Source organism: Thamnophis elegans, chromosome 3 (genome assembly GCF_009769535.1).
Source record: "Thamnophis elegans isolate rThaEle1 chromosome 3, rThaEle1.pri, whole genome shotgun sequence".
Taxonomy (NCBI): domain Eukaryota; kingdom Metazoa; phylum Chordata; class Lepidosauria; order Squamata; family Colubridae; genus Thamnophis; species Thamnophis elegans.
This window is the reverse complement of record NC_045543.1, coordinates 124720287-124742052: the sequence shown is the minus strand read 5'-3', so window position 1 is coordinate 124742052 and position 21766 is coordinate 124720287. Positions and strand designations below refer to the sequence as shown.

Here is a 21766-nt window from a genome sequence, read left to right as displayed (position 1 = left end):
TTCTCCTCATCCAAGCTTCATTCAAGAAGCCTCTTTCAATGAGAAGATCTTCAAAGAAAAAACAGAAAGTCCAGTTGCTAGTCCAGTTGGTCTAGTTATGACCAAAATTTCAACCTAGAATAATTTGGTTGGTTTCAGTAGCTTGAATTTGACACATCATTGCAAATTATTCTCATCACTTGTTCTTACTGATAGAAGCAGTGGTCAGAAGAGGAGGTATTGCTTTGTGAGCATTGCGATTGTGGGAATTGTAGTTTCTCATGTAATTGGAATGGGTATGAAATTCAGCACCTATCTGAAGGAAGTTCAGTTGAGCAACTCTAATCAGTTCCAGAGGTTACTACTCATTGCTGTCTAGATGTACTGTGTTTACCACTGGAAAAAGTTGCTAGCATGGAAGCTACAGGATCTTTTTTTAATCCATTGTTATATACAGCTCATTGTGTTTTTTCTAATACACCAGTTACCTTAATTGTAACTAGTACTTCATTCTGCTCATATAACAGCAGTGGGAAAACATTAGAGGCTTTAGGGTTTTGTTGTTGTTGTTGCTTTTTTAACAGCTTCTGGGAGCAATGGGGGAAATGTCTCTGATGATATAGCAATTTTATCAGAAGGGCAAGATTGAAAGGTTTTCAGTATTTGGAGATGGCTCAGCAGGAGTTTAGAGTGGAAAAGAATGTTTTGCCTTGCAGAGACTTAATTTATACTTTCTTTTCTCTCTCTTTCTCCCCCCAAAAAAGTAAAAGTTCCACTGAAAATATATATTTTTTCTGCCAAATTTAGAACTATAATCTTGGAGTGCTCTGGATATCTTTGAATGAGGATTGGTGCACTTCATGTATTTTAGAGCCCTTAATTGCCCAACTATAGCATAAAGTATAATTAATAATGACCTTTAAACCATGTGGTTGACCCTGTTTTTTCAACAATATCTTTTATTCGACAGTGCCCACCATTGATGTATTTCAGATCTCTACTAAAGAAAGATTTGGACTGGGGCATCAACTAAAGAAGTAAGTTTCTCCAAAGAGAGACATGAATGTGTTATGCATAAATATTTGCTTCTAGTTGCAAGGTATTGTTTCTGGCAACAATATTTTATAGCAAATGCACTCTGAATTAATAACAACTCTAGCATTGTTTGTGATGACCATTAAAGATTTACAATTTTGTTTTATAATCTATGTTTTAAAAAGTATCCTTTTTTGCAGCTTTCCTCACTTAGATAAACCATATTAACAATAGTTACCTTTGACTATTACAATGCCTTGCATGACTATAACAAATTGAAATAATTTGTCTTTTTTATTTTCTCAGAGTTTATGAATGGATATTTAAGGTCAATCTTATATAAATGTATTGGACATGAACAAATCCAAAAGCTAAATCAGCAATTCCTCAATTGCATTTCTTAGAATTGGTTTCTTGTAAAATTTAAGAAGCCAAGACTTCTAGGCAATTTTGAGATAAATATGAATTTTATGCTTTAGACAGAAAAGAAAATCTGATGAATCCTGCCTTATTTATAGACCTAAAACTGGACGCCTGTAACTTTTTGGAGTAGAGATTTCAGATATTTTAACTAGGAGGATTTGAATGGGAAGCTGTAGGCAATATCAGTATACTGATATTCTTCAGACTAGATTAGAAAGTGAAAAATCCATTCCTTATCATTTGCAAGAATGTTATCCATAGATTGTATTCAGCAGTATGGAAGATAAATTAAGGGTGATTAAATGGACTACAATGCATGTTGCATCTTCCTTTCTGTATTCTTTTTTTTTTCAACTACTGAAAGAGTTGCAGATAGCTTTGAGCATACAATACATGTGTTAAAAGAGCTTCTGATATACTAGACTTTTATACTAGCTATACTACTATACTTCTAATATAAAAGCTAAAGATAGCTGTTGCTAAGAAAGCATAGGAGTGAGAGCATTTTAATTCAATCAACCAAATCCAGGTTGAAACAGAACATAGATTTTCAGGACTCCCATTGACAGTTCAGACTTAAATTTCCATTCTGGGCAAGGTATGCATGCACTACAATGATTGATTGATTGTTATATCCTGATCAGATTCCCAGAGTAGTTGTTTGTTTCATATTTTACAGAATTATGCAAACATTTGTTACACAGCAATGGAAAAATGGCAAAGAAAAATCAAACAGTACGCACAATAAAAAACTGTCAGAAAAGAAAGTGAAATCACCCCTGCACATCTTTTCTACATTGCGCAGGTAGGAGAAAGTGATAAAACATGTACCTTGTTGCTATACGCTTTAGTGAAATCTTGTCACATTACTTTCAGCGCAAGCATGTTGACTAACTTTATTTCCCCCCCAACAAACTCAGGATTTAAAAACACTTTTGCAATGGGTTCTACTAGCAATTACTTTTTGTGTTTGTGTGTGTGTATTTTATTTTATTTTTTGCTCCCAAGGCCTCCCAGGTGAAGAAAAGGAATATAGTCCACTTAGTCCAGTGATGGCACGCGTGATACAGGTGGCACACAGAGCCATATCTTCTGGCATGCGACCATCAGCTTTGGTGCACGCCAGCTGATTTTCGGCCTTCCAGAGGGCCGGGGAAGGCCATTTCCACCCTCCCCAGGTTACAGGAAAGCCTTTGGAGCCCAGGGAGGGTGAAACACAGGTCCAATGGGCCAATAGGAAGTTGGTTCCCAAACTTCCTGTTGACCCATTGGATCTGTTTTTCACCCTCCCCAGGCTTCGGGAAAGCCTCCAGAACCTGGGGAGAGCTTAAAACAGGCCCAATGGGTCAACTGGAAGTTCGGAAATGAACTTCTGGTTGGCCTGTAAGTCCATTTTTTGCCTTCCCCAGGTTTCAGGAAAGCCCCTGGAGCCTGAGGAGGGTGAAAAACAGGCCCAACAGTTTGGAAATGATCCATTTCCGGCTTCTGAAGGGCCTCTGTAGGTCTGGGGGAAGCCGTTTTTGCCCTCCCGATGCTTCAGATAAGCCTCCAGAGCCTGAGGAGGGCAAAAACTTCCCCCATGTGTGTGTGTGTGGGAGTCACATGCGCAGGGTGGGGATCATGCGCGCATACGCAAGCGGGTGGGGATCACTGAATTGTGGGTGTGGGCATGCACACAAGTGTGATAGCCCGTGCACACACAATTTTGGCACGCCTTTACAAAATGTTTCGCCATCACTGACTTAGTCTGTTGAATTTTTTTTTGAAAAAGAAAGCATAATGGGAGTGAGTGGTAGTTGTGTTCATTTCTGAACAGTTTTGATGATTGCCCAAAGGTCTCTTTTTTATATATGATAAAAGCACTGCCAGTCTCTTTGCAAAATAGAGGCTCCTTGCTTGACGTATCCTGAAATTGCTATATGAGAATGTGGCAGTTTATGTCCATGTGATCAAACATGAGAAGTGCCTCCAGAATGAAGAGGAATAGTATATTTGGGGTGGATGGGAAGTAAGAAGCACCTCCATCTGCTCTTCTCTAATTTGGTGAATATTTCTCTGGATTTTGTTTCTAAAGAAAATAAATATTAGCAGTATTAGAAAAGTGATGTAATATCACTTCTGCATCCCAAATTGGAGTGGTCCTCTTATTCTTTGATAGATCGGGATAATTTGTAGGGGATCACAGCTAAAATCTTATTCTTCTTGGTATCTTCCACTTGCCACTTCCTAGGAGCAGACCGTTTATATCCAAAGGCTGAACTGATGCCACACAGAGAGTAATCATTTGACCATTCCTATTTACTCTGTGAGGAGGGTTGCAGATTTTTTAAAATATCTACTAGTCATCTCCCACCCACAAGACACACAATCTGCGACTGAAGAAATGGATTTGCGTGCAGTTTTTGTAACTGATTTCCTTTAGATTCTAATTCTTTGATTTTAAAAGTATACGTGTCAGGGTTCCAAGTAATAGCCCCATAGACAGCAGAACTCCAAGGCAGGCAGATTCCTCAAAGAACATTTTTATTAGAGGTATCATATTGGCTCAAACTGGTGAAAACTGACTCTGAAAGTTCCTGCAATTTTCATCTGATTAAAAACAAAAGTTCCCCCTTTCCTCCCAATAGTCAGTCATATTGTCAAGTCAAGGTGCTGGCTGGTTGCATAGTAACCAGACTCCTTCTCTCTTCAGCACCTGTTGGAATGTCCTTGGTTCCCACAGGAAACTATTTTGTTTTGGCTACAACCCTCCCCCATCTAATTATGTTCCCTCTCCCTATCCCATCTTTGCATTGTGGCAACACTGAAGCCTCAAAAATGGCCCCAGCCAGGTTCACTTCAGAGTTGACATCGGAATTCCCTAAGCTATTAGAAATTCTAGGTCAATTAAAATAGCCTTTAATATTCATTATATTCACAGATCTCAACAGGTATGCAACTTTGTCCAAAATAACTCAGTAGTTCCCTTTATTTTAAATGTGTGTTCACCAATGTCCGTGTGTCCCTGAATAACTCACACTGTCTAGAGACTAAGGAAAAATATAGGTTTTGTCAGGGTTTTTTGTTTGTTTGTTTGTTTTGTAGAATAATTTCTGCAGATCCACATCATGCAATTTCCTTCCCTGACCTTCACCCACTGCCTTGCAGAGATCTATTAGTAGCACAATAAATATAGTAGACACTTCAAAAAAATATACTTGTAATTTGTCAGTTACATCTGGCAAGATCTCACTGCTTTAGGGAGGTTACTGATCTGCTTAGGTCCTGATGGAGAAAATTCATAGACCCATGAAATAACTATTAAGCTATGTTCATATTTGAACATAGATAATTTGCATAATTGGTGAAGCACCTTGTCTCTACTCTTTTGTTCGTTCTATTTAACAAACTTTTCTTTTAAACAAGGCAGCTGTGTAATTTAATTGTTTAATGATTTGAATACCATCCAACTGAAAAGCTGTTTTCAATTAATCAGGCAACCCATCCTTAAAAAAAATTTTTTTTTAAGGTAAACAGTACTGCAGATAGAAAGTGTTCTTTTAGAAGTTGCATCACCTCTCTATTCTACAGAGTTGAGAAATTTCTTTTCTGAGATGCTGCCTCCTACAAAGTAAATATTGAAAACAGGTTTTTGGAACTGCTATATTATCCATATGCTAATTTATAAACAATTTTCCACCAATTAATTGAAAGTCAGACAATGGTAATGTTATTTGGAATCCTCAGTGACTCTTCTTTCCACAACACAGTCACTAACATGGTCAAATCAACGTATCAGTGGTTCTACAACACACAATCATACTGATTCGGTTTAAAAAGGCTTACTAGTTTGAAAATGAAGAGCCCTATACATTTTCCCTAGGACTTTGTTTTCCCATGATTCTTTGTGTCACCAAAGTATTGGCAAAAATATAATTAGCTTCTTCTCTGTTGGCTAGAAAAGCAGCCACTGCAGTCAGTCAGTATTTGAGAAATATGTTCATTGGTATCAAACCCTGACAGTCTCTCAGTCTCCCAACTGCAGAATATAACTCCAAAAAATAGATTTTCATAGTCTCATTAGTTGGGACAATGAAAAGACAAAGATTAGATTATCAAATTTATATTTTATCTCTCATTAGTCATTGAGTAAGATAACTCAGGACTTTCTTGATGCCTTTGATCCTTTTTCTAATTGTCTGTTTACTTGGAGAAGGTTGTTTTCCCCTTTAGAAGATATAAAAAATAATGTGAACCTCTTCTGGTTCCAGATTTCAAAAGCATCTGCTCTCAAACTCAGAATTCCATTACAGATCCATCACAAGCTAGATTTTTCAGATTGTCAACTCTAACAAATTTAGAATTGAAAATTAAAATTTGGAAAATAGGTCAATCTATTTTCCAAAGGCACCAGAAGGCAAGACAAGAAACAATGGATGGAAACCAATCAAGGTGAAAACTAGGAACTAAAGGGAAATTTCCTAACAGAGAACAATTAACCAGCAAAATGGCTAGCTTTCAGAAGCTGTGGATGCTCCATCCCCGGAGGCTTGTAAGAAAAGACTAGACAGTCACTTGTATGCAATGGTATAGGGTCCCCTGCTTGAGTGGGGATTGCACTAGAAGATCTCCAAAGTCACTTCCAACTCTGCTTTCTATTATTCTGTTAACATTTTATTTTGGGGGAATAGGGCCATCCGGCTGTTTTAGATGAATCGATTGACCAGGTGAAATTTGTATGTATGACTGCATGTGTTTTAGGTGAAATTCCATCCCTGTATGATAGTTAATTGGTCAATTAAATCCTTTTTTATTTTCTCACAAGCTACTAATCTCACCACTGAGTTTATGTAAGATATACTGTAGAGTCAATATTTCAACATCAATTTTAGAAAACAGGCATTGGTCAAAATAATCAATATATCTTTCAAAGGACATGAGTAGATAGAATTTTTTTTTGTTATCCATTCTGCTATCATTGATTTAATAAAGAAGAGATGAGCTATTGGTTTGACTTGGGAAGAATATATCATTTCTATTATTTAATAAATTAGTTTAAGTAATAAACTGTAGTTGGAGGCTTGGTGAGTATTCACTATCAAATATTTGAGAGCCAGTTTGGTGTAGTGGTTAAAGCACTAAACTAGAAATTGGGAGACCATGAGTTCTAATCCTGCCTTTGGTTTGAAGTCAACTGAGTGACTTTGGGCCAGTCACTCTCTTGTTAGTTCAAGGAATAAGGTAACAGTAAACCACTTCCAAAAATCTATAAAGAAAGCTAATGCCCAAAAGGTTGGGGGCCACTGATTTAATTGGTGATACTGGTTATATGGATAACCTATAATTTGAAGCTGAAGGAAAACATTCTCATGTTGATGTTTCTCATAGTGATCTAGGGCCTACATGTACTCTAATTAATTATTTTCTCTGGTTGTCTTTAAGGTCGCCGAGTTATCCTCCACCAGGCTGTGGGAAAAACAAATCAAAGCTGAAACCTGAACAAGATGGTATCTCAAAAACCCACATGTTATTGAGGAGGACTTGTTCTAGCACAGTTAAATCTGAGGACTCCTGTGTGGCAAAATCTCACAGAACCTTTGGTCGCTCGCTGTCCAGCGAACATACAATGACCATTAAGTCACACAAACTCTTGAACCACTCTTGCTCTGCAACCATCAAGCAGGATGAAGGCATCACGTTAAAGTCCCACAAACTGCTGAATAGACCATGCTCTGGGGATATGCGATGTGAGCACAACAGTACTTTGAAGCCCCACAAACTTTTAAGCAGGTCTTATTCCAGTAATCTTAGGATGGATGAATTAGATGGGTTGAAGAACCACAAGTTACTCAGCAAGAGTTATTCCAGTGCCCCCAAATCATCTAAAATGGAACTTTTCAAAGAACCCACAATAACAGAGGGCAGGAGACTCTCTCTTACCTCAGGGCTTATTGGTATCTTAACACCATCCACATCTTCGCCATCGCCATCCGCTGTGCGTAAACAGTTTTCTTCTGTGAGCTTTTTCTTTTCTTCCCACATATTTTTAGAATGGTTAAATGCATAAGGATCTTAGGAAAGTCCGAGTATCTTTGCTCATAAATTTGGTGTGCGGATCGATTCCGCTAATGCTCAGGGAACCTCACCACATTTTAGAAAAGTAGATTTTTTTTTCCTTCTACATATCCACAGACTTGGTAAACATTGCAAGCCTTCAGCATCACTGTAGAATTCAGTATGATTGCCCAGTTCCCTTGGCCGATGAGATACCTGAGATTTTATGGGAGAGTCTGGTTTATGAATTTTGTGCACATTTTAAAACTTCATTTTAATTTCATTGAAAATTATTTGATTATTACTTTCAGTATTGATAGATAACTTGATCTGAATTACTAGTCCTTGATCTATACCAGAGGTGTCAAACTTGATTTCATTAAGGGCCGCATCAGGGTTGTGTTTGACCTCAGGGGGCGTGGTCAGGGGGCATGGTCAGCTTGACATCACTTGTGTCGGGGTGCCTGTGGTGGCCCAAGCATTCTACCAACAAAAATGGAGCTCATGTGGGCCTCATGCGGCCCTCCAAGGTCTGTTTTTGCTGGCAGAAGCAGGGCGGCCTCGCAGCACGCGGGCCTTGAGTTTGACACCCCTGATCTATACTAATAAACCTTGCTGAATTAAACTATAATTCTTAGCAAATATTGGCGGGCATAATTTAAATGATTTAGAGGAGGAAAAATGAAAGGAAATGCTACTATACAAGTACTGGATGGATTTTTTAGAATGTTGTGTTTGTATGCTGTGGATGGTTGCGCATGTCTCTATTTAATGTCTGTAAGTTATCAGTGTCATACACTAAGGCATACATCCAGAAGACTTTTAGCATTTTCTCAATATAGCGATATTTAATGGAGTTATTATAACCAATCTTTCAATCATTATATTGTTTCCTACACAATGTACTCTGGGAAGTAGCTCTCAAAGATACACTAGATAATGTCACAAGATATAATGGGAAAATTTTAGTACTAAAAATAGAATGGCCCACCTTCCTTTCTACAGTAAAAGCAGAAATGATCATTGAATAATCTGTATCATGTCTTACACTAAACAATCCAATTTTAAATTCTCATGATCTGAACTATTACTTCTTTGTGGCAATTAGTGTGTACAGGATATGTGAGTAGAAACATATATAAATGTAGGTGATATTAGCATACATACATTAATATACCCTGTTTCCCCAAAAATAAGACTTTCCCGGATAATAAGCCCAATCAGGCTTTTGAGTGCATGCGCTAAAATAAGATCTCCCTGAAAAAAAAAAATATGTTTGTGTGTGTGTGTGTGTATGTGTATGTGTATGCGTAAAAAGTTTCCATAGTAGATATTTATATTTATAAATGCAAATCAGTGGTTTTCTTACAGGAGATGAGGTTTTTCATCAAAACGTCCACTTTCAAGGAAGAAAACGTTTTTGGACAAACAGTTAAGGAAAACACATTAAAATATATAGTCTCCTTTCTCTTCCTCCTCCTTTTTTTTCTGAATCCTCTGTTGCTCACAGTTCATACAGAGTTATGCAAAACTACTCTGGAGCTTTGATTCCCAGAATTAATCCATAGAACAAAACTGAGGGGGCTTTGGGAGCAGAGGGCAAGCTTCACAAGGTTTCCTAGCCTAATTGACCTCATTTGATAAAGTCTAGTTGTAGAGCCTTTGGGAATCTGTTCAAGACAGCTATACGAACATAACTTGTGCAAGGCTTTGAACTTCCTTGCACACTTAGTGGTGACTTTGATTTGAAGCTTTTTGGATGTGGGCTCACCTCTGCTGAAGAAATAAACTTCTTCAGGCCAAGGTGACACTTACTCAGTCCCCAAAATAAGCAAAGCTTAGACAAAATCAAATGGTGCTTTAATTTCTTAACATTGAATTACATGTAGTTGATAGGATTACTTTTTATTTAACTTTTTACCCCTTCCTTCCAGTGGTGAAATTCATTTTTTTTTACTACTGGTAAAACTGGTGGGCATGGCAGGGGAAAGATACTGCAAAATCCCCACTCCTGGGCCAGCCAAAGGTGGTACTTGCTGGTTCTCCGAACTACTCAAAATTTCCGCTACCGGTTCTCCAGAGCCTGCTGAATTTCACCTCTGCTTCCGTCATGTTATAATAAAAAAATAAAGAAATAAAATAAATATATATAGAAAGAGCTATAGAAAACCATGACATTGTTGTGTTCTTCCCATCTAAAAAGGGAGGGAGGGAAGGAAAGAAAAGGAAAAGGAAAGGAACTTATTCTATATTAGGACACTAGTTTTTGTCACCAAACTCCAAACTCTCAATAAGTCCAAGACTTCTTTAATTAACAGTGATGGTAATGGAATGGGATCTTACATATTCAAAGCATGTGCTACACACTCAGCAGTTCACAGCAGGTACTATATTAGCATAGGACTTCTTTTTTTTTGAAAATTCTGTTTCAATATGAAACCTAGCAACAGAAATGCAAGCCTAACCAGTATTGGTTCCTAAGTTTCTCTTGGGTTTTATTATTTATGAATATTGAAGTAGCATTTTGAAAAGGACATATTGTTTTCCCTTTTTCTCTCTCTTCCAAATGAATTATTTTCAACTTTTCCCCCCTAGTGCATTGATAAATGAATGCACTGGGTATAGAACTGCTTTAAAAGATCCAACTGAATTCCAGTGAAATAGCAAATAGTTCTGAATGTCCTCCGGAAACTGAATACTATTTAGTTTGCATCGTTATATTATAGGTAATACTAAATTAGATCAAGGCTTATGCATATTCAACCTGCAGCATTCCTGATGTTAGTTTTTTCTTTTGTTTTTAAACAGCCAAATTATGGTGCAAAATCTGTTCCAATAAGAGACCACGGCTTTCTCGTGCAGGTAGGTCAGAATGCCTGATGAGTTTTACAAACTTGCAGAAGGCTGAGCTGCTTATTAATTATTTTAAGCAGATTGTATTATTCTATTTTCTGTTGTTCTCAGACAATTGAGTTTGCTGAGCAGCGGATACCTGTACTAAATGAATATTGTGTAGTTTGTGATGAACCTCACGTATTCCAGAATGGACCCATGCTCAGGGTAAGTTCAATAAACTTCACAGAAAGCTATGTAATATGGTGTGATACCATGGTGAGATTCAGAAATTTTTTACTCTCGGTTCTGTGGGTGTGGCATGGCGTGGCTTGCTGGGCGTAGCAGGGGAAGGATACTGCAAAATCCCCATTTCCACTCCACTCCAGGCAAGGATACTGTAAAATTTCCATTCCCTCCCCACCCCACTAATCTGCTTTCCAGCTCCTGTTTTCCTAAGCAGGCCAACAGAAGAAGACCCAGCCGATCATCTGGGACTCGGGAGGCATTGAATATATGGGGGCAGAACCAGTCAGAGGTGGTATTTGCCGATTCTCTGAACTACTCCAAATTTCCGCTACCGGTTCACCAGAACCGGTCAGAACTGGCTGAATACCACCTCTGGTGTGATATACTTGCATGTGCTCCTTTAGGAAATTTGCAGGGGAGGATTATAATTCACCTTGTCTGCCCTGCCACGGTGATGTAAAGTTTGATTTAGCAAAGCTTGTCATGTTCTTCATTTGGATTCTGTGATTCTTAGTTGAGGCAAAAGAGATAATGCATATTTAAAAATGAAAGAAAATTATGGTTGGAACAGATAAGATCACATATCTTTTGTACCAGTTTAGAAGAGATTAACCCTGACTGCTCTTTAGAAGGCCAGATCCTGAAGGTGAAACTTAAATACTTTGGCCACCTAATGAGAAGGAAGGACTCATTGGATGAGCCTGATGCTAGGAAAGTTTGAGGACAAAAGAAGAAAGGGATAACAACGAATGAGGTGGCTGGATGGAATCACTGAAGCAGTAGGCATGAGCTTAAATGGACTCCAGAGGATGGTAGAGGACAGGAAGGCCTGGAGGAATGTTGTCCATGGGGTCGCGATGGGTCAGACACGACTTCTCAACTAACAACATAGGAACATAGAACAGGCACACATGGCCCTATGTGTCAGCTGTGGACTTTTTATTGTAAATATCAGATTCCATGAAATAAGTCTGGAACGTTTGTGTTGTGTGAGTAGTGATCACTAGTTTGTTCATTCCGCTGTGGTAATAACTTATAGCAAGTTAAGAAAGTGTGTAGATAGACAGTTTAGCAACTTTGCAGATGACTGTGTGCGTGGCAGGGAGGAGGAGAATTAAGCAGGGTCCTATTTGATTAATACTTGGATTGAAGGATTGAGGGCCCCTCACAAGCTATCATTTCCAGGATCTTCTCAAAGTGGTACTGATAGGAGAGCCTGTGCATCTTAGGTGGCTGTTTTGTGTGATGGATTGGTGGAAGCATAACTCTAGTTTGATATCTGTTTCAGTCCATCCATCAAGGTGTCTCATTCACTGAATCTCAGTATGTGGCCCATCTTTCTGAAAACGTAGATAGATGCCATAGACAGACTCTGAATCAGCCTTGAAAAATGCTGCAAAGTCGCCGCCCCCCTTCAAAGTCGCCGCCCCCCCCTTGTATCTTTAGTACATGTTATGGAGAAGAGGAAGGAGACATTTCTATAGGTACTGAAAGAACTGGACAGGGCAAGAAGTCCTGCCCTTTAGTTCATGTCTTTGAAGAAAATTAAGTGATTGTTTTTCAAAGAAGGAAAAATAATGATGGACAGGGATAGCTACATTATGTCAGAATTCTCACATGCAGTCAGTGGATGCATTATGCAGGGGGTGTCAAACCTCATTGCATCATGGCCCTATTGCAGTGGTTCCCAAACTTGGCAACTTTAAGACTTGTGGACTTCAACTCCCAGAATTCTCCAGCCAGCAGAGCTGGCTGGAGAATTCTGGGAGTTGAAGTCCACAAGTCTTAAAGTTGCCAAGTTTGGGAACCACTGCCCTATTGGGACATATTGTGCCGTATTGTGACATATTGGGATGCTTTTTGCCTTTGTGGAGCCGGACGGGCCCATGCGCCCCTATCCAGCTTGTGAGCCAGCAGTTTGACCGACCTAGCATTATGGATGGCTGTTTCAGATTCCTTTTTTAATAGTATAATATTATAACATTTCAACACTAGTGCTTTGTTGAAAATGTGGTTTAGTGGTTTATTCGACTTGTATGCCGCCCTATTCCCAAAGGGACTCAGGGTGGCTGACAAACCAGGAGGGAAGGGGAACAAATACAAAAGAGTAAAACAGAAACAAAACAACATTACAAAACAATTTTAAAAGTCACAACAAGCACAACCAATTCGAGTAGGTGTGGAACTCAACAGCCCCAGGCCTGCTGGAACAGCCAGGTCTTAACGGCTTTACGGAAAGCCTGAAGGGTGGCGAGGGTCCGAATCTCCACAGGGAGATCGTTCCAGAGGGCCGGAGCAGCCACAGAGAAGGCCCTCCTCCGGGTGGTCGACAGCTGGCATTGACCGGCAGATGGAATTCGGAGGAGGCCTAATCTGTGGGATCTAATGGGTCTATGGGAGGTAATTGGCAGAAGGCGGTCTCTCAAGTACCCAGGTCCAATAATACCATGTAGGGCTTTATAAGTGACGACTAGCACCTTGAAGCGTATCCAGAGACCAATAGGCAGCCAGTGCAGCTCCCGGAGGATAGGTGTAACGTGAGTGTACCGAGACGCACCCACAATCGCTCGTGCAGCTGCATTCTGGACAAGCTGAGGTCTCCGAACACTCTTCAAGGGCTGCCCCATGTAGAGCGCATTGCAGTAGTCCAGTCTTGAGGTCACAAGGGCATTGAGTGACTGTTGTGAGAGCCTCCCGGTTCAGGTAGGGACGCAATTGGTGCACCAGGCGGACTTGGGCAAATGCCCCCCTGGTCACAGCCGACAAATGGTGATCTAAAGTCAGCTATGGATCCAGGAGGACTCCCAAATTGCAAACCCTGTCTGAGGGGCGTATAATTTCACCCCCCAGCCTGAGAGATGGAATACATGGCCAATTTTTGGGAGGGAAAAACACAAGCCAGTCGGTCTTGTCAGGATTGAGAGCCAGCTTGTTCTCCCCCATCCAGACCCTAACATCCTCCAGGCACTGACACATCACGTCAACCGCTTCACTGAAGCGTTGTCTTCTGCAATTTTCTTCCTTCACTTAAATTGGGGATGGGTGGGGGAGAATGCTTTCAAGTTTTCTTTCAGAGGAAAAGAAGGATTTGGTGAAGTCATAAGCCATCTTAAGGTCTTCATAAATATCCTGCCACAAATCTCTCACGTGTCTTCTATTCCAAAGAAAAGCTATCTAGACTTACAGCAGTTGTGTTGTCAATCTTCTCCTGGCATCTCTGCCTTTCCCATTTCTGTTCAAGCATACCTTTCTGAGCTAAAGTCATTTCCTTTCTGCCCATTGGGAACAGCTTTTTAAGTGAAACTTCAGGGAGGCCAGAGCTTCATTTCAGCTTCTTAGCACATCACAGAGAGGAGTCAGCTAGCTGTTGCCTTCTCTTTAGAGCTTCAGAGGAATCCCAGAATAACAATGAAGGAGATTAGGAATTGAAGAACTGAGAGTTCACAGCTAGACCTAAGGAAAGAAGCAAACAAACAAACAAGGACTATTGGATGGATGGTGGATTTCCATCCCTTGCAATAGATTTGGATTTGGACAAGCCCAATGACCTATGCTTTGATCTTTAAAAGGATATTTTTGGGGAGCTTTAGTTACTCTTCCACTCCCTCATTACCCTTCAAATTAGTGGAAATAATAGGATGGTTGTATATAATGCATGGTGTCATTTGGATTCCAGCATTGAACAGGAAGCTGGACTTAGTTCCTTTCATAATTTCATAGAAGTATGGATTTGGAAGATTCCCCTCTCTATTCTGCATAAAGTAACATAAAGGAGAATATCTGTAGCTCATTGCTGAAAGACCATTGGAAAAATATCTGAAAGAATTGAATAATTGTAGAATACTACTACTGAAGCTAGTATATCTTTAACACATTATACAACAAACACCTGTCTATTCCAGGTCCTTGGGAAGGACTCGAGAGATAGATAAAAATGCCAAATCCAGTTTAAATATTTGACTGATCCTGCAATGGACCATAATAATAACACTCAGCTTTTGCAAGCAGATTGCGCAAACTGGTTATAAATGATATGATGCATACAGCTGCCCAAATGATTCACTGGAACATCTGTACAGATTATCAAGTGCCAGCAATATAAAACTGGTGGGAACATATAAGGATTGGTTTAGTTTAGGATTAAATTTACTAAGTGAAATAATTATGAGTTGGGTATGCAAAGTAATTATTTCTTCCAATATTATTATTTCTAAATGTATCTAATAGTCAGAATTAAAATAAAAGGATGCATTTGATGAATTATAAACATTTACCACTGCAAGTTCAACAACTTTATATCTGAATTTCATGGCCAGTGTATAAGTAGTCCATGATATATGACCATAATGGGTCTGGAATTTCCATTGTAAGTCATTGCGGTTAAAAATCAAGTCCAACCTGATTTTATTAAGATTTTTATGATGATTGTTAAGAGCAGGAGTGTCAAACTCAAGCTCCGCAGGCTGGATCCGGCCCATGGGAAGCTTAAATCTGACCCACGAGACCGGCCTGGAAATAGGAAAGGATCAGTCTGTGGTGCCACTGGCAGCCAAAATGAGGGGGAAGGGGCATGTGCAGCACTTTGCCGGCCAATACGTGGGTCCCCCGCATCCTGTTTTGGCCAGCAAAGTGCTTCAGGAGGCCATCAGGGCCGTCTCTCCCCCCCTCCCGAAGCTGGCCCACGGAGCAGAACTACAATGGTGATTCGGACCTCGAAGAAATCCAGTTTGACACCCCGGGTTAAGAGAATCACCATGGTTATTAAATGAGTCATGTCATTAAGCAAATCCAGCTTCCCCAATGAACACTTTTTTGCCATTTTTGCTGGAAATTTGGAAATAGAAATCAGTAAAAAGAGTCACAAATCATGATCAAAAGATTCAGCAATTGGTTTTAAATATGAACTAATTTCCAGGTGCTTGAATTGCAATCATAACCATCGGAATGGTGCAACAGTGCAAACAGGTGAAAATACAGGTCATAAATCACTTTTTCTGTTATAACTTCGAACCATCATTAAATTAGCAGTTATAAATCAGGGACTGCCAGTATGAGATAGATTATTCCTATGATATAATTTTTCAGTTTGCCATTGCAGTTCTTCCTTAAGCCCCAGAGGCTCACATTCTTTAACTTTGGGGGATAGGTATGCCACTACTGAAAGTTGTACTAAGTCATTCTCTCCTGCTGGCCAGGCTTTTTGTAAAACTATTATCTCATATTCACCAAATCATTTTTTGTAGACTCTTTTCCAGCCAGCTACTTCCCGAGTCCAATTTGTCTGAAATAAAATAGAAGATGAAGATTTAAACAGTTTGTTGTTTCTGGAATTGGAGCTTCATTGTCAATGCTTTCAATATAGACAGCTATTAATTCAAAATTCAACTTTCCTCCCTCTAAATAGTGACTGTTGCTCTTCTTTATTCTAAAAATCAGTGTTCAGCACATTCTGATATGGTGTTGGAAACTTCATATCTGTAAGCCCAGCAGCTAGTGTCAGTGGCAGTAAACTCAGTACCTCCCTCTCGTTTTTGCTGGGCTTGAGGGCAGATAGGAAGAAGTTGATAACAGAGAGCTGATAAGAGAGAGTTAATTCAAGGCTCCTGTAGAGTTAACTTGCAATAATGAATGGTAAGTCATGGGAAGAGTAGCTCCTTGTGGAGTGGAGCCAGGGTTAGGGTCTATGCTGGGGACAGCTGATGAAAATTATTTCTATAGTTGTTCAGACTGATGCTAGGAAGCCAGTTATAATAAATCAGTAAACTGTCAAAATGAAAGCATACGTCCAGGGAGGGAGTGCCAGAAACCGGAAGAACAGCTACTTGGCACGCACTTGTGGGAACGCCAGAAGAGCAGCTCCATGGTGCTGGGAAGCTAAGCTTCCGGTTTCTGGTGTGCGCATGTCCGTCAGTCACTTGATCTTCCAGTATATGGCTTGCATGTGCGCACAAAGACCAGCTGGTTGGCACGCATGCACACCCCGGAAACCGGAAGTTCGGTTTACCAGTGTGCACATGCACACCAGGGAGCTGCTCTTCCAGTTTCCGGCACTCATGCGCGGGAAACCCACTGGCCTTGCGCATGTGTGAACCAGAACCTGGAAGAGCAATGGGCGACGGCTGGCGTGCCATAGGTTCGCAATTAAGGTAATAAATCATCAACTACAGACTTATTCCCCAAATAGTTATGTGACATTTGTGCTACCTTGACACTTTCTAATTTGTAATTTTTTTTGCATAGTTTTGGACTAGACCACTTTTTATTTATTTATGGGGAGTTTTGTGGTCTCAGAGATTGGGTTCAGCCACATTTCCATGACGGAACAACAACAGAGAAGTAAGATGTTAAGCGACTCCATTGCAGCAGTGACTGACTGCAAGATAGATTTATCTGTTTCAAGCTTGCTTTAAGATCAATTGTCACTCCTTGGGGAGAGAGTGTCAAACAACTGAGTTAAACCTTCCTCCGCTTCCAAAAACTCATCTGAAACCTGTATCTTGCCTTTAATTGCATCTAAGATATTTTTCCCCCTGTGTTCTTCCTATTCTGACCTTGAAGTTGCAGGAGTTCTCCATTTTACAGATAGTGGATAGTTATGTTTAGGAGGTCTAGAGCTTGCACCATCCTCCGTGGCTTGGCTTGGCTCCCAGAAATTAGCAAGGGCTGGATACAGCTGTTGTTAAATTACACATATTGGCAGAATGCAAAGCCTCCTTTAAAAGTTCTTAAGTTTGAAAACTTGAGGGAAAAATAAATCGCCTGAAAGTTAGCATTATCCTTTTACATCTATGCCTGCTCTGAAGCCAGGAGATTTCTTTAAGCTCATTAGAGTATACTTGCAGAACAAAGACGTTGTGAAAGGGAGTTTTCTCTTTCATTGCTTGTTTATTCTGCCATCTGCCCTCATTTGAAAAGCCACCAGCAGCCTGAATTAGGATCCCCTGTCTCTACAAAATCAGATTTTCCTCATTTTTTTTCTGAGAATTTTTGTAGTCTATACGCTGTACAAAACATGGGTTACAGGTAGGTTTAGAAACATATGAATTGCTATTTAGTTCCATAACCAATTGGGAAATGTAGTTTTCCACTGAAGACTTTAATTCATCTCTCTCTCTCTCTCTCTCTCTCTCTCTCTCTCTCTCTCCTCTCTCTCTCTCTCTCTCTCTCTCTCTCTCCTCCCTCCCTCCCTCCCTCCCTCCCTCCCTCCCTCCCTCTCTCCCTCTCTCCCTCTCTCCCTCTCTCCCTCTCCCCCTCTCTCCCTCTCTCCGTCTCTCTCTCTCTCTCCCTCTCTCTCCCTCTCTCTCTCCCCCTCCCTCCCTCCCCCCCTCTCTCTGGCACTCAGAAACTGATCAAATGTAGCAATGATTTGATCTGTTAAAAGGCAATTCTTAGCAACCAAACCCGCGTCTCCATTTAAATTACTCCTAATATAAATGGCACCATCCTGCCTATTAGACTTTCATCTACATAGAAAGGGCAATCATCCCAGTCTAATGATGGATAAGAATTATTAACCAAAGTTACAGAGTTACAGGGAGAGAAGGAGAAGGTAGGAGAAGCTTTCATGTAACAATGAAACAAACAAAATATTAAAAATGTTACAATCTTTATGTAGTTACTTATCAAGCACATCTAAATTATATTAAAGTAACCGAAGTATCTTTACAATTCTCAAGGCATGTCACAACTTTTGAGCACCTCTAATGTTTGGGACACAATGGCTAAGACGCTGAGCTTGTCAATCAGATGTTCGGCAGTTCAACAGTTCGAATCCCTAGCACCATGTAATGGGGTGAGCTCCCGTTACTTGTCCCAGCTTCTGCCAACCTAGCAGTTCGAAAGCACGTAAAAAATGCAAGTAAAAAAATAGGGACCACTTTGGTGGGAAGGTAACAGAGAGTAACAGTAACAGTGCTCCATGCTCCTTTGGTGTTCAGTCATGCCGGCCACATGACTATGGACACATCTTCGGATGGTGTTGGCTCTTTGGCATAAAAACGGAGATGAGCACCACCCCTAGAGCCAGAAACGATTAGCACGCAAATGGGGGAACCTTCACCATTGATGTTTGGAAATTTAAAGTTAAAAATTTTGATACGCTTAAAACTGGAATAAGTCCTTTACCCTTGGTTGCCTAGAAGTCATCACAACATTAACTTGTTTGGAATTTTCCCTCTGTTGCATCTCAGAGTTGCTTTTCCCTTTTTGATCTTTTCAGCTTATTTCTTGCTCCTGCTTTAAATTTTTACCATGTTCAATTAGCATTTGAAATTTGTAGAAAACTCTGCTACATCCTCAGATCTTAAATCTACTAGATTAAAAGATTATATAAAATAAATAGAAACTCAGGAACTGTCCCCTGTCACCATCATGAGGTGACAGATTGTTGGGGGCAATATGATGTGGGATAGTCACAAGATTTGCCTGAATCCCTCTATTCCATTTCTTAATCTTTGGAATGAAGAAAAAATGGAAGAAGTCAAAAAGCAGTTTCATAATCTCCCTTCCCATTTCTCTTTCAAAATAGCTGCCAGGCATCTGCTCTTCCATAGCTAGGAACATCAATATACCTTTTCCTTCATGGGCAGAAACGAAGACAAAGCAAGAAATTGTGAAGTCAGAATCCAGCCAGAAAAAAAAAATACTTAGGGAAGGGAGTTGCATTTCTTCTCCTCATAAATTAGGGATATTCTTCACACATAAAGCAAACACACTATGTTCAAATAATAAACCTTACTGTGCAGGGGTGGGTTTCAAATTTGCTTACTACTGGTTCGGTGGGCATAGCTAGGTGGGGCATGCCTGGGAGATGGAGTCCGGGGAGGAAGGAAACAGACATTCAGGCGGTCTCGGGGCTCTTGGAGGGCCCATGTGTTCAGGGTGCTTGGCTGGCTCCGGTTGCGCCCATGCTGGAGGAGGCGCCCATGCTGGAGGAGGCGCCCACGGTTGCGAAGCCTTGGGGCTGCCAGAGCATCCCATGTACTCAGGGCACTCAGCTGGCTCCTGCTGCACCAAAGCTTGCAGAGGAGGTTGGTTGCAAGGCCTCAGGGCTCTTGGATCAACCCATGTGCTCAGGGCGCTTGGCTGACTCCAGCTGCGCCCAAGCTGGAGGAGACGGTCGGTTGCGAGGCCTCAGGGCTCTTGGAATGGCCCATGTACACAGGGCGCTCAGCTGGCTCTAGCTGAATGCATCCATAGAGTTGGAAGAGGGGTTGTAGTCCATTGCATCCATGGTGACAGTGCTCTGTTGAAGCCCTTTCTACTTGCCAATTCCTCTTTATGATCCCTTGGGATCATCCAAATCCTACATCAAGATAAAATCTTGACTCCAAAATGTTCTTTCTTTCTTTTTCCTATTCTTTTCCCCTACTCGCTTTTGAGATTTGCAAGCCATTTTGTTGTTGTTTGTTTATACTATTTACATGGCTACTGGTCTCAAAACAGTGGCTGTTGGAAACTAGACTTATCAGTGGTGTTTGTGGAGAGTGGGAAGGAGATGATCAAAGCAAGCAGGATGGCAGTTAACTTAAAAGGGCATCCAGAACCACATTTAGCAACTTGAATCAAACCAATGATTCAGACTGATTCAGCTCAGTTGATATATCCAAAGCATTTTGATCATCCAAATCAAACTAAATCAGTCTGAATCCGTACCAAAACACTAAAAATACTTGTGCCTATGAATGAAGGGTATTCAAACTTGTCCAAACTAAATCATTTGACAAAGTCAGATATTTGCATAGAACTCATTTTCAGTCATGTATTTTAGTGGAATAAGATTCCTTTAAAATGATTGGTCCCCGAATCTATGAAGCCTGCCACAATTATTTTTCTGCCATTTGTGACATGTCCTCTACAGTGCCATCTTGTGTTGAAATGTCAGGCCATTTTTCTTCTTTCAGGTTAAAGCAAATTAACAGCGAAACTCACAAAAATGTCACAGAACCAAATAGTTCTGACATCACCATATATCTGACAAAAGGCCAAATATGATTAATTTGTGAATGAAAACATCTATAAGTCTATAAGACTTATATAATCTATCTTATAACATCTATAAGATAGAAAGGCCAGCATGGTGGCAGTTAAGACGCTGGCTTGTTGGGTGGAAAGCCAGCTGCCTGGGTTCAAGACCCGAGCGACATGCAACGGGGTAAGCTCCTGTCCTCACCCCAGCTCCTGTCAACCTAGCAGTTGGAAAGCATGGAAATGCAAGTAGATCAATAGGTAGAATTAGGGTGGGAAGGTAACAGCACACCATGATGTCTGCTGGCCACATGGCCATGGAAATGTCTTTTAATGGTTCTTAAAACAGATGAGACTACTGCCCCCTTGAGTCAGAAATACTAGAATACTGCAGTTTTGGTCACCACACTATAAAAAAAGATGTTGAGACTCTAGAACAGTGATAGTGAACCTATGGCACGCTCGCCAGAGATGGCACACAGAGCCCTCTCTGTGGGCACGCATGCCATTGCCAGCTACTCTTCTGGTTTCTGGAGTGTGCATGCATGCCGGCCAACTGGTCTTGCATGTGCCGGGTTGCCAAAAACCCAAAGAGCAGCTGGCCAGCGCACGTGTGCACATTCTGGTTTGGGTACTCGATACCGAAAAGGTTCACTATCACTGCTCTAGAAAAAGTGCAGAGAAGAGCAACAAAAATTATTAGGAGACTGGAGGCTAAAACATATGAAGAACGGTTGCAGGAACTGGGTATGTCTAGTTTAATGAAAAGAAGGACTAGGGAAGACATGATAGCAGTGTTCCAATATCTCAGAAGCTGCCACAGAGAGGGAGTCAAACTATTTTCCAAGCCACCTGAAGGCCAGACAAGGAATAAAGGATGGAAACTGATCAAGGAGAGATTCAATCTAGAAATAAGGAGAATTTTTCTGACAGTGAGAACAATCAACCAATGGAACAGAAGTTACCTTTGGAAGTTGTGGATGCTTCATCACGGGAAGCTTTCAAGAAGAGCCATCTGTCAGAAATTGTGTAGGGTCTCCTGTTTGAGCAGGGGATTGGACTAGATGACTTACAAGGTGTCTTCCAACTCAGTTTTTTTTTCTATGTAAAAATAACTAGCAGAGTAAAATCAACAGGAACTTTTTACTATAAGTTCAGAAGCTTCTGATTAAAACTACAGGTCATGCCAGCTAGTATGACTTTCATTAAGGTATTTTGTTGTTGCCTCTGACAAAAATGTGATTTATTT

At 40.5% G+C, this 21766-nt stretch overlaps 1 protein-coding gene across 1 annotated transcript in view; it reads left to right on the top strand.

Annotated features, from left to right (window-relative positions):
* PARP8 (poly(ADP-ribose) polymerase family member 8) overlaps positions 1-21766 on the top strand; it is a 227410-nt gene that overhangs the window by 166986 nt on the left and 38658 nt on the right. The window contains exons 10-14 of the mRNA XM_032214393.1: positions 950-1016; positions 2117-2242; positions 6859-7411; positions 10279-10332; positions 10435-10530. Coding sequence (XP_032070284.1) covers positions 950-1016; positions 2117-2242; positions 6859-7411; positions 10279-10332; positions 10435-10530 — 896 coding nt within the window. The remainder of the gene's footprint in view (positions 1-949; positions 1017-2116; positions 2243-6858; positions 7412-10278; positions 10333-10434; positions 10531-21766) is intronic.